Source organism: Aphelocoma coerulescens, chromosome 5 (genome assembly GCF_041296385.1).
Source record: "Aphelocoma coerulescens isolate FSJ_1873_10779 chromosome 5, UR_Acoe_1.0, whole genome shotgun sequence".
Taxonomy (NCBI): domain Eukaryota; kingdom Metazoa; phylum Chordata; class Aves; order Passeriformes; family Corvidae; genus Aphelocoma; species Aphelocoma coerulescens.
This window is the reverse complement of record NC_091019.1, coordinates 61,320,261-61,333,647: the sequence shown is the minus strand read 5'-3', so window position 1 is coordinate 61,333,647 and position 13,387 is coordinate 61,320,261. Positions and strand designations below refer to the sequence as shown.

The window sequence follows — 13,387 nt, the reverse complement described above, 5'->3', positions numbered from 1 at the left end:
ATTGTCAGACTGAATGATCAAACCCCTTTATTTTGGCCTTCAAATCCATGAATCTGTCAATCAAATAAAAATGCCTTAAACATGGGTTTACTACCAAGACACAGAGTGGATAGAGACTGTGAGGGTAGTGATACAACCACACGGAAAAAGCAGAACACTGGACAGTAACCTAAGTCAAATTAGAGAAACAGATCAAATTCTGGTCAAAACCAAAATCTTCATGCCATAGGAAAGGCAAATCATTCAAACACTGGCTTTGTTTTCTACACTGGAATAATCTAAACCACCCATTTAAAAATAAAAGCATTATCCTTTAGATCATTCAGTCTGAAAATGGACAGGTTTGAAGTGCCAGAATACTTCACTTTGATGTTTTCCATGGAAATAAAGGATTTTGTTTCAAGTCAGTCAGACTGAGCCGTGTCTGGCTTGTCAGGGTGAAATTTGGGTGGTGCAGTGCAGGGTTGCAGCAGCCTCCCCTTCCAGTGGGGCTCTTTGCTGTACCATATCCATCTGAGCTGTGGCCCAATAACCTGCAAAGGAGAATTAATTCATGGTAAACTGAGGGGAAAAAAGGTGAAAAAGTAAGTAAATGTGCAATTTGTTTCTGAAGTATCACCAGAGTTGAGGAGTGATACAGATGCCCTGATGTGGGTCTGTAAAGCCATGAGTATCTGTGGAGGGCTGTGAGCCCTTGGCACAAGAGCCCTCTGCACTCCCTTGGAGGACACAGGCCTGGGGCCAAAGAGACTTTCCCCAGAGACAAGCAACCTTCCTCGGGGTCATGGTGACAAAGTGAGCCACCTCCAGCATGCCTTGTTTCTATATGGCAATAGCCTGTACCCAGCTGGCTAATTGGTTTCTACCCCACATCCTGCCTTTCCCATAAAAGGCCCCTGTTTCTGCCCCTCAGTAGGGGGTGTTTGTCCCTGGCCTTCCCTTCACAGGGGCTGCTGGACAATAAAAGCCACCTCTGTGGAATTGCCACATGAGGCTCCCATCTCTCTGTCCCCGAGTTTGCCTTGGGTGATTTCACAAAGAGCTGAATCACAAGAGCTGGAATCACTTGTAGCTGAGAAATGGCTACACTTGCTGGAATCCCCTGCTGCCCAGGGAGGCCTGCCACCACCCCTGGAAGAGTTGCTCCTTGCAGGATGCTCTCTCTAGGAAGGTCGTGGCACACTGGTGCTGACCAGCATCGGACCCCCTGTGATAAATGTCTGCCTCAGGAATTACAGAGTTTGTGTATTTTCTACTAGATTGATCTCCGGGATGATCCCAAGACTTTGGCACGGCTGCTTTACATGAAGGAGAAACCACTCACCTATGAGCACGGAGTCAAGCTGGCAAAGGAGGTAACAGCTTCTTCTGAGGTCCCATCAAGCCAACTGATCACAGCTTTCCACTGGGTTTCTTTCATTCAAGGCTCCTCCAAGGCCCATTGGTCCCAGATGGAGATTACAGCCTCTGTTCAAACAGGCTGGGCACACATTGTGACCCCTGAGCCTGCACTTCTGCTGCAATTCCCAGTTGAATCACAGAAACATAGAATATCCTGAGTGGGAAGGGACCCAAAAGGGTCAACGAGTCCAACTCCTGGTCATTGGACAACCCCAAAAATCACACCTCAGAGAGAATTGTCCCAATGCTTCTTGATCTCTGGCAGGTGCCATGGCCAAGGTCTAAGCAAAGCATCCGTGAGCCCAGGGCAGCAGGTAGAAAATGGGTATCAAAACAGATTTTACTGCCTATTTCACCTAAGTCAAGTGTTTCTTGCTCAGGGTTCTGCTGCAAGGTGCATGTGGCAAACCCCTCTCTGCAGTCACCTCCTGTCAAACTCCTCCCTATCCCTTACAAAAGCACAGACGACTTGATGCTCACTTATCCATTGCACTTCAAGCAGCAGAGAAGGTGCTCCCAAAGTTTCTGTGGTATTGTACATTTCTCCTGGGAAGGTAGGGGGCTAGAAGCACTTCCCAAGCCCTGGGATGCAGAATTCTGGACTGGCCTTGTCTACTTTATATGCTGCAGGTGCTGCTGTTGTCCCTGGCCCTCAAAACTAGAACATCCATTAGCAGAACAAGCTGATAATATAAGCCACAGTGTTGCTGAATAAGCTGAGGCTGCTTTCCCAGGCCTCTGTGTCTGTGTCATGTCAGCATACACAGGAGACTCCCATCTCAAAATGGTGCTTCCCTATTCCCAGAAACCAGCTGGAAGCCCTCCCCAGGTAGCAGCTCCCTGGCATTGCAGGAGACAGGACACAAGAGGGACAGTTCAGGGGAGAACAGCCAAGTGTATGAAGGAGTTCAGGTACAACCCAGCATTTCCTTGAAAGCCTCCCAGCTGCACAGGCAGGAGGCCAAGCTCCTGGTCCAGCACTTGAACGTGAGTGCAGCCCCCCTCTCTCTGGAGGGTCATGCAGGGAATTCCTGCTCCCCGTTCACCCACATGTGGTGAGATACTTATGTTGTTGCTGATTCCTGCTCCCTTCTCAGGATGACCACCTGAGCTCCTTTCATCCCATAGGCAGCCAGATACAGAACAGAGTAATCTCCTCACCTCCCTTCTAAACGTAGAAAGACGCTGGAACAGCATCACTCTGTCTCTCCCATCAGTGGATACTCACTCACATTTTCTCTCTTTTTCAGATCGGAGCCCAGTGCTATCTGGAGTGCTCAGCACTCACACAGAAAGGCCTTAAGACTGTCTTTGATGAGGCAATCATGACCATTTTCCACCCCAAGAAGAAGAAGAAGCACTGTGCAAAGTGCCACAGATGCTGCACCCTTGTGTGACGTCCCCTGGGAAGCAGAGCGAGCTGAGTCCAGTGAAACCAAGCAGGTTAGAAAGGCAATGAAGGTCACATGCAACTGAAACGGGGAACATGATGAGAAAAGGGTCCTTCTTACCCAAATATAGGAGCTCTCCGTTCTGTGAAACCTCCAAGCTGTATCAACCTTGGCCAACTCCTGTCTCTGTGCTTTCCTAACCCTCCAGAGCTGTTTTGTAGCCTGTTCCCACTGCTGCAGACTGCACCAACAGAAGCCAGGAGGCCTGCTCCTGCTTGGCTCCCCGCCTTAGGAATAAGGTGAAGGTGGCATGTGACAAAACAAAGAACTAAAGATGGACAAAGACACAGGAGAAACTCCATTTGTGGCCTTAAGTAAAAATTGATCAAAATTAGGAATTCGCAGTCCTTAGGAATTGAATCTGAACTGACTGAAAGCACATGGAGATCTGTAGAAATCTAATATGTAAGATATACACTATATGTAGGATGTACTTTTAAATTGCTTTTCTTTTATAAGACTTGCTAGTTCAGGAGATACTTAAGTTTGTTCAAACCACATGGAAGCAAAGGTGAAGTGATTCCAGTTTGTTTTCACTTAATGGTGAAACTTCACAGCATCAGGATGTTGCTGCACCCAAGCTATCAATATGGATCAACATTTACCTCCAGACTTAAGGAATGTTCTTACAACAAAAAAAATGCAAATAACTGTATTTTTACAGAGGAATGTTCAGGCTGAGCCATGTTTCCAAAAGCTGGGAAAGGAAGTACAGAGTTGTAGCATTAATGTACTGAAACAAAGAAACTCTGGCACCAAAGAATATTGCCCTAGACATGAAATAGCAGCACAGAACAATCTCTGTTCCAGCTGAGAACAAGAATGAGACACATTGCCATGGCAACTGAGAATTTACCTTATAGATCAGCTGGATTTCTACATCTCACCCAACAGCCAAGAATAGAAAAAAAAAACCAAAGGTCATACTGACTTTAAGTTCTTTGAGGTGATCCAATTGCCTTAAAATTATCCTTTTCTTATGAAGTATTTCTGTAAAAAACCTCATCAAAGTGGAGTTGTGAACTTGTTGACTTATTGAGCCTCCCTCCTCCCATTCATTGCTTCTCTCTCTGCTCCCCTTTTTCCATCTTCACGAGAGTGCTTTTGGAGATGCAGCGTGGCTGCAGTCCTCAGGAGTGGACTTTTCCACGAGTGGCAGATGATGGCTGGCAGCCAACAGCATGGAGATGGGAATTCCAGCCCCTAAGGGAAGGGAAGCTGCCTGTGAGCTCCCTTTTCTGCTGGAGAAATTGTGCCTTTTCACTAAAGCCTCTCCCAGGATCCTACAATTTTGCACATCGCAGCAACACAGACACTCAGAGGTGAACTCGAAGGGCATCTTGTTACTTGCAGCTGCCTTTGGGTACCCTGGCAGTGCCATGAGACTGTCTTGTTATGGATTTCATTCCCCAAGCAGGAAGCCACAGTGCCAGCACACACAGATTTGAAGATGTAACTCCTTGCAAAAGCCCTGTCTGTAGCCAGCGTGTCCAGAAGTGCCAGGAGGGAGCAAGTGACAGCAGTGTGTCCTCCCAGCCCAGGGGCATGGGCCCTGCTCCCCTCTGCACCCCATTCCAAGAGACTGGCAGCCCTCTCCTCTTGGGAAGCACAGTGTCCTGACTGAGAACACGCCTGTCACCAGACAAACCAGGGAACTCCAGACCTGGTGTTGCTCGGAGCAATGAGTGACGGCAGCAGGACAATGGGAACGGCACCCGAGGCACATGGAAGGGACCAAACTTGGTGCAGTGCCCAGTCCTGCATCAGGACCAGGCTTATGGATCTGAGCTCTTCCTTTAGCACAAATTCAATTTCATACAATTGTAGAATGGTTTGGGTTGGAAGGGGCCTCAAAGATCATCTAATTCCAACCCCCCATTTAGCATGGACACCTACAGAAACCAGCTCTGACACCCCAAAACATTTCCAGGTAGAAATCAACAGTTCTCTCTGACAACAGTCATCAGACTCCAAGCAAATGTTTTGCTGTTGTTACCCTGTGGCTTTCACTCACCATCCCTTCCTTGCTGCACACCAACATGGATGAAAACACAGTAGTGCCACACCTGAGACAGACAAAAGAAAGTTCTCCTCACTGCTGGCAACTTTTTGTGCGTATTTTCTGTTTGATTTTATTATGTCCCAGGCATTTACTTCAGATGGGCTGGCTGCTAAAGCCCAGCTCAGACTGAGGAGCAAGGGTCCATTCCATGCTTCAGAGTTTGTGTCCATCCCCAGGCAGAGCAGTGAGTGTTCACCTCACCAGGACACTGCCTATCAGCTGAACTGAACTGAACATGTAAAAGATATTAGAGGAGTATGAGGAGAACTAGGCATGGATTAAATAATATTTAGGCTTACAATATGACTAGAAGTCCTCTGAAACAACAACAAAAAAAAGCCTTAAACAGATTTCAGGGAAATTTATATCTGCACTGTGCTGCCTTTTACTTCAGTGGAAATTAATTAGGATTATTGTTTTAGCTCACGTAGGTTGCTGGAGAGTGATGTATGACTTCACCACTTCTCTGGTGGAAATAGGTGAAGTCTGGTTTAGCTGAAGCACAATGCAATGCTCAGGTTGGAATTCCCTGGTATTCTTAGAGCTTCAAAAGATGAGGAAATAGAGGAAATAAAAAACCCAAAGTGACAGGTGAGCTCATCCTAACATAATGAGCACACTGGAAAAGTGAGATGTAGCACCCTGGCATGCATCAGGGAAAGCCACAAATAATCAAATCACATTTTTGTGTGCCACTGAGTACCAGGGGTGGTTATTAATCTTAATGGAATAGCATAGGATTGGCAATAAAATCAAAAATCAAGTGGGAAGTTGTAGCCTTCGTGTAACTACAGTGGTTTGAGGGAAATTAACTGCAAAGCAAGTGGTGATGGAGAAGCTAAAATGCTGCTGCCCTAATGTGTTAAACTGCAGGACCCTGAACAAATCCTTGCATAGATGAAGCAGATAGAAAAGTGTTGATATAGATACAAGAAATGTTAAGGCTAAGCAGGGGTTTCTTTGCACTCACAAAATGGAGCACATCGAGCTTGTGAGGCAGTAAAATTTCAAGTTTTTCAAATTGATTTTGACCAAAATTTGAATTCTGGGAGCTGCAAGAGAGGGAGATTGGTCACAATCCACTGAGAAATGGCCTCTGCAACTCCATTTATTTTAATTTTTCTTCCAGAAGGAAAAAAAAAAAATAAGCCATGTTTAATGCAGGTCCCATAAACATTATTCCTGTGTTAGGTTATGTACACACACCTGTCCATGAAATGTGGCACTTACTCAAGGATCTGCCCTGTTACACTATTATTTTGGGGAGGCAGGGATAGCACAGGCCAACAGGCTCTAGAAAGGGATTGTAGGCAGATGCAAGGAGAGTCATTGACTATCTGGCAAGTCATACCTAATGCCTTTTTTAAAAGCAGCAGATGGTGTGTGAACAGGCAGCAAAGCTTATTTCCAGCAAAACCACAACACCAGACATGGTGCAAGTGCAGGCATAAGGCCGCAGATATAAACTTCAAGTTATTTTCAAGAACCGTTAATAATAAGGAAAGAAAATCAATGAAGGACTGCCAGGTGAAAGGAGATAGGTTTACTCACTGTGAGAGGAGCTAGAAATCAGATCCCAATTTCACCTTAAAAAGAAAACTGTCAAGAAGAGTCACAAAGGTTAGAAACCATCCCTGGAACTTATTTGACAATGTCCCCTTAATGCAGCTGATGTCAAAGTCTTTCCTGACAGACCTGCCTTTGTTAATAGTCTGCTGTCATTTCAAAAGCACTCACAACTTACAGGAAGCTTGTTGGATCCAAAAAAAAAACATCTCCTTTGGCCTCTTCCAAAACCTTCATGTTCTACCAGGAGTTCTTAACCTGAAGCTGCAGTTTCAAACAGAGTTCCCAAAGTATTTTCATGAGGACTCCTGCAAGAAGATATTAGAGGTATTTGAGAGAGATCTCCAGTCATCAGAGAGTTGCTATCACATTAAAACAACCTACAGATGCCTCTGCCCTTCAGAGCCCTGTGAAAACACCAGGACAATGGAATGAGGATAGTCCAGCCACTTCCAGCATGACTTGAAGGAGGTCCCACAAAGATTCCCACAGTTTGTCCTGTGCCTCCCAGAGCTCTGAAAAGTTGGGGAGAAGGCAAAAACGAGGCTCTAAACCCACTCAGGTCCATCCTCATTTGTTCAACTGGATATATGCCCTGTGTAGTTACAGAACTCTCCCCAAGTCCAGTATAACAATCAAAACAATCATTTCAGCAGCTGATATTGTTATTTCTCAGCTTTTTTCTCTTTTGAAGCACTGCATCCATTCAAAACTGACACAGAATTAAATATAGCCCTGCATTTTAATATGAAATAAAGTTATTCCAAATACTTTTATTAAAGGGACAGATTTTGGCAGTCTTCCTCATACTGAAGAAAATCTCACTTCACAAGGAACTGTCTCCAACTTGCTCATGTCTCATTCAATCCCACTGGCACCGCTCAGGTCATGAGGGAAGCTGAATATGGCCACTGGTAATCTGTCCTTGTAGTTTAATTACAAGGAAACCTCTTCCAGCTGCTCTAGTGTTGGTGGCCTGTGTTCTTTTGAGTACCTTCAGGAACGGAGACTCGTTCACTTCCCTGAGCAGCCTATCTCTCCCTTGAATTCATATCTGAAAGATGTCCATCTGCTTTTATACCTTGCTTAGAGCCCATGACTTTTCCTGTACCTTTTTTCCCCAGGTGGCCCAGCAAATACCTCTTGATTTACCATACAGAAACCTCATCTGGATTAAAAATAATTCGCTGTGGCATCAATCTGTCTCAGGCCAGGATTGTCTAAAAGCACATTTGTCTTCTCCAACAAATCAATCCATATGCTCACGTTGTCCCAGGGACCATTTGTTAAACAAAGAGGTAGAATGCAGGAATCTGGCTGCACATGCCTTTCTCCATGTATTCTCTTTTTCCCTGAGGAGGATCTGTGATGTGTTTTATCCTACATTAAAAAAGGAAAATCTGGAAATAACAGAACATTTTGTTGGTTCACAACTCTGTAGGACTGGAGGAGCATCTGCTGTGACAGGAGGTGAGCATGGAGTGACCTACGTCAGATGACTTCTAGCTCTTTGCAAAAATGAAGACAAATTTCCACTATGAATGTTTATTTTCCTCTTCATGAATAAAGACCATCTGAAAGCAGGAAAAAGCCTCCCACTGATTTCGGTAGTGGCTTGTGATCTCAGCTGTCTTCACCTATCAAAACAAAACAGGAATAGAAATATTTTTGCATCAAAAAGTCAGGACAAAATCACCTATTAGAAGCCATGACTGCAACAGAATCACTTCTGCTTCAGGGGAGAGCTGCAAAATCAGGGCCCAGAGCCACAATTAGTCAGTTTGATCCTAAACCTTAAATTTCATTTTAAGACGTTAAGGGGATGCCCATAACTAGAACAAAAAACCAAAAAAACAAAAACCAAAACAAAACAAGAAAAAAAACCAAACCAAAAAACTTCAAATTCTCCTTTCTTTGTTTCAGTTAAAGCTTTCAGAAACATGGGAGCAAGAATCTATTTTCCTGGTCTGTTCCAGAAACCACACCAGGACAGCAAAAAGAGTGAGAAGCTCATTGTAAAAGCAAAATTAGTTCAGAAACCCAGAGCAACAAGCAAAACTCATGTGAATTGCTGTCAGTGGTGAAAAGTCTCTTTAACTTTGAAAATATGGATCCCCATCCCTTTCCAGATTGTACAGACCATAATGCAGTGTTTGGCTGCTTCTAACTATAATGGCAGTGTGGGATTTTCAAAGATGATCTATGTTGGCTTCATTTAAATTCTCATGAAGGCAATGGAAAATTTCAGTGGGGTCCACACATGACTAATGTGGAAAATGTTTGAGAGTCTTTATATCTCCTCCTTTCCTGACATTTTACTTTGGCTGAACAAGCTTTGAGCTTGTTATATATGTACTGAGCCAGGCCTAAGAATCTTTTGTACCTTCTGGCTGCTGGTTGAGGACTCCTGAAAGGAGTTAGGGCATCCAAAGACTTTGCTGATCTCACCTTTGGAGGCTGGATCAGAAAAGCCTTGGTTCAACCACTACTGAGGCTGAAGATGAAAGTGGTTACATTAACAGTGTAATATTCAAGACGTGATTTTCTTTGCTTAAAGACCCTAAACTCATTGCTGTCACTTAATTTCATCTCGTCCCATTCAGGACACCAGGTTCAATGTGGTTTTGGTGAACATCAGTTTGAGCTCTCACTGATACCAGCTCTGGTGAATTTTGACTTTGATTGGAGGTTAATGAATTCAGAGTAGACTGCTGTCACCAGTCTACAGTTTCCATATCTTCCAACACAACATTTGTTTTTATCAATAACATGTAGAAAAATTTGTCTGATGTCTGTCAAAGTAGTTTGGGTGCAAATCATATCCAGAGTGTGACCATCATGTCATCTCTCCCAGTACTTATGCCCAAAACAGGCAGCTGCTCTAACTGCATCACAGACCTAGCAGGCACTGTCAGCAAGGTGTAAATGAGCCCAAACTCTCCCCAAGCTTGTAGATATTAATTCATTGATAACCAGTAACAAAAAGTTATATGAGAGGGGAAAGACACTGGCAAAGTCTTCTTCGCTCATGAGCAGAAGTGATCCAAGGTGGTGAGCCCAGGGTGCCAGGTGGGAAATGCTACAGAGCGAGGCATGGTGACCCTGCTGACTCAAAAAATATGGATTGAGGGCGGTGAATGGGCTGGGAGGTGCCTCTGTGGAGTCACACCTGGCTGCCTGGGGCTCAGCAGCACCTCGAGACTGGGAGGACTTCAGAGAAGGCTGCAGAGAGGAGCAGGGAGATGGAGTGCCAGGATAACTGAATCCAGTTCAATGTGTCATGATGTTGATGCACTTGGCAAATACAAGCATTTCACTGCACAGAGATCCTCTGCTCCCCCGAGAACACAAGGACAAGGACATTTCATTCCTTTCTTCTTGTGCTTACTTAATAGTAATACTTACAATTATTCCTTATGAAATGCTTCAAACTTACAGTTCAACAAGTTGTTCTGATTGAGTTTGTGAAGCAAATGTAATGGCCTCAGCACAAATCAGGATTTAACTCATCACCAGTCAGGTCTTAACCAGTTAGGAGAAAGAGTCACGTACTTGATGTGAGCAACTGAATTTTTCTCTCTTAAAAGTTGCTGTGTGCAATATTGCTGGAATATGGGGCTGGTGAAACCAAAGGATGGGCACTAAAACAGTATGTCTGACTTTTGAGTGGTATGCCTTTTTTTCAAAGATTAACAAAATCTTCAGAATTCAAAACAATACAATTTCAAACCAAGGCAATTCAGTTTTCAAGCAAATACGTTCTTCATAGTTTAAAAATCATGTAAACACTATTAATTTCCTATTTACAGCACATAATTCTGTACTCTTTAGTTTATCATCTTTTAAACATGTAATTACTGTATATTGTAATGCACATTAATATCCTTTATTGTACATAGTTTATTTTAACAAAATAAATGTATTACGAAGTATTTTGACAGCATCCATCTGGGGAAGTGTGCTGTTGTGTTTATTTTCCCAGATGCTAATCACATGCACCTTGCAGGATGTTTCAGGTAGGAAAAACACCTACCAACATTTTGGCAAGGAAGATGATGAGCTGTGCAACCTGTGGTCCAGAAGCCAGGGAAGGTAGAGTCAGGAGGGACAGTGAAAGGCTTACAGTGATGAAGAAGTTACATGAGGAAAGACAGCCCTGCTGGACTGGAAACAAGAATATGACTGGCTCCAGTCTTCCAGGGATTCAGTGCAGAGATGTGGATCTTGGTTTTAAAAAATAAAAAAATAAATTTTTAAAATAAGTGCCAAAGTGCCTTTGTTACCCAGCTGTTTATTACAATTGGTTTCAAGACCAGAAGCAATCTCATTGACCAGCTGGTCTGGCCTTCAAGTTAAGCCTAGAAACCCCACCATTCCTGAGAAACATCCCTCACATTGGCTGGGCCAAAGAAAGTTTCACCAGAGGAAGGCTCTTTTCATTTTCCTGCAGCTTGTGAACCTCAGCAGGTTTAACCAGTCCTTCCTGGAGCACTTGCAGAGCAAGGACAAAGCATGTCAGGGTTTATTCCTAATAAACAGGTGCTACAGCCCAAATCTCTGTATGCTATCAATGGACACGTCCTCAGAGGAGCCAGGACAATCCAGGAGGGCACAGCATATAGCCTGGAATATATTTTTTATTCACCTTCCCCCAGAGGCAGATGGTATTACTCACCAGACTTTCCATGACATGACTTTATGTGGGAAGAAGTAACACGGAGGACCCACAGGTCTGGGGTTAACAGCAAGGTGCCAAAGGCATCCCGCAGAGCAGAAAACCTCCTAAATTGCTGCTGGATAGGGCTGTATGGATATAGCCAGGGAAGGATATCTCCACGCAGCCCTGATGCTTTCACATTTCCCTCAATACCCACGGCTGGCTACACTCCCTGGCAGGATGCTGGGAGTGACAGGCTTTGCTCTGACCCAGGGCACCGGTTCTGGTGTTTTCATGTGAGTACAGTGAGAGCAGGAGGGAGCTGCTTGTCCTGCCTCCCAAAGAGAAATCCAGTCAGTGCAGGGAACACCCACCCAGGAAGGCCTCCTGCCCTCCTTCTCATGGCAACTCAGGTCTGAAGGTGAGGTAAAATACTCTGACTTCTGTCATGGTCATTAGGACTGGGCACACCAACTGCAGGGGAGCTGAGCTTCCAGGGCCAGTGGACTATTGCAGCTGTCATAGAACAGGAGGGTATTTTGCCAAATCAAAGCACTGCATGGCAGTGACAATTGCTGTTCAGGTTAAATGAGCTACAATAACCTTGAGGCACTGAGTGCACTGCAGGGTACAGATGTGACTGGTCACAAGGGGTCTTAAAGCCTGTACACTACAAAACACACTGTAGAGAGGAAAAGTCATCTGTAGCATCATTGCCAGTGTCCAAAAGGGAAACTGAGGCACAAAGAAATCCACTGCTTTTCATGGGAGAGAGAATACCTGAGGTGTCACAGCCTTTGTGACAAACACTCCTTGCAAACACACACCAAAGACAGACAGGCTGTTTAACTGCTTTGGACAGGTTGGGTGATGACATCTAAATCTGTGGCTTTAAAGAGCATTAAAATGCTCCAAGGAGGTGAAGTTTGCCTGGGAAGAAGCTCCTCATGCTCTGAAATGTGTGGGCTGTGCTGACTGCCTGCAAATTCTGAGCAGGACACATCACCCCAGCTACAGCATAAAGGATGTGAAAACTAAAGACCTGCTCACAAGTTGTGACAGGACAAGGAGTAATTTTTGAACTAAAAGAGGGTTGATTTAGACAAGAAGTTTTTTACAGTGAGGATGGTGGAACACTGGCTGGAGATGTGGTGGATGCCCCATCCCTGGAAACATTCTGGATGAGGTTGGATAGGGCTCGAAGCAACCTGGTCTAGTGGAAGATGCCCCTGCTCTTTGCAGGTGGGCTGGTCTAGAAACAACTCAAACTGTTCTGTGACTTTAAGTATGAAAATTGATGGGAATTTGACAGAATTAAGACCTACTAGTGTAATTACTTCTGGGGAAAAGTTCCAGATTTGCAATTACCAGCACCAGAAATGAAATTGGCTCCTTGTTATTAAGTCAGTGCTGTGTGCCTACTCGTGGGAACCCAGCAACGCCTGAAAAAGACGGATGTGCACCAGTCAAATCATAGAACTTTGGAATAATTTTTGTTGGAAAAGACCTTTAAGAACATTGAGTTCAACCATTAACCCAGAGCTGCCAGGTCCACCATGTCCCCAGGTGCCACATTTACATGTCTTTTAAATACCTCCAGTGATGGCGACTCCACCACTTCCCTGGCAAATGAGTTGGTAAGCTCTGGTGGTGGCTGGACTTTTGTCCCTCAGGGCAAATCCACAGCATCTCTTTTGCTCTCCTCCTTGAAAGATCATCTCAAAGTGGCCTTTTGCTGACTTGGTTTCAGTCAGTACATCCTTCCCACCTCCCCCTTCTGCTCCCTGGTCTGGCTGCATCAGTCAAAACCCTTTTCCCACCCTGCAGTGTTCTGTTCTGATCACTTGCTGATGTTTCTACTGTCTCACCGTGTCTGGGTACAGCCCTGATTTCCTGCTGGCTGCAAAGGAAGGAAGTTTGCCACTTTCTAACCCTACCTCTAATCCTGAGACTGCAGCACAGCCAGACTCCATCAGATAAATTCAGCGGAGGAAATGACTTCACACCAAGAAGATGTTTTGCAGGTGTTCATAGCTCTGGCAAAGAGTTTGTGGGAGCTCATACATATTCTACGTGAGAAATCTCTACATGCAGAAAAAGTGGGACACATTGCTTTAAATTGCTTTCATACTGCAGTTTTGAGGTTTATTAAGGACAGAACAATTTGCAGGTTTCCCATAATAACTGTAACGCCAGCTGACAATATCAGAGGGATCTTGAGGTGCAATTTCTAACAAAACAGGAGGACTT

At 44.6% G+C, this 13,387-nt stretch overlaps 1 protein-coding gene across 1 annotated transcript in view; it reads left to right on the top strand.

Moving 5' to 3' along the window:
* The window catches only part of RHOJ (ras homolog family member J), a 59,970-nt gene extending 51,630 nt beyond the window's left edge, over positions 1 to 8,340 (top strand). The window contains exons 4-5 of the mRNA XM_069018495.1: positions 1,260 to 1,355; positions 2,652 to 8,340. Coding sequence (XP_068874596.1) covers positions 1,260 to 1,355; positions 2,652 to 2,798 — 243 coding nt within the window. The 3' untranslated portion in view covers positions 2,799 to 8,340. The remainder of the gene's footprint in view (positions 1 to 1,259; positions 1,356 to 2,651) is intronic.
* The last annotated feature ends 5,047 nt before the right edge of the window (positions 8,341 to 13,387 follow it).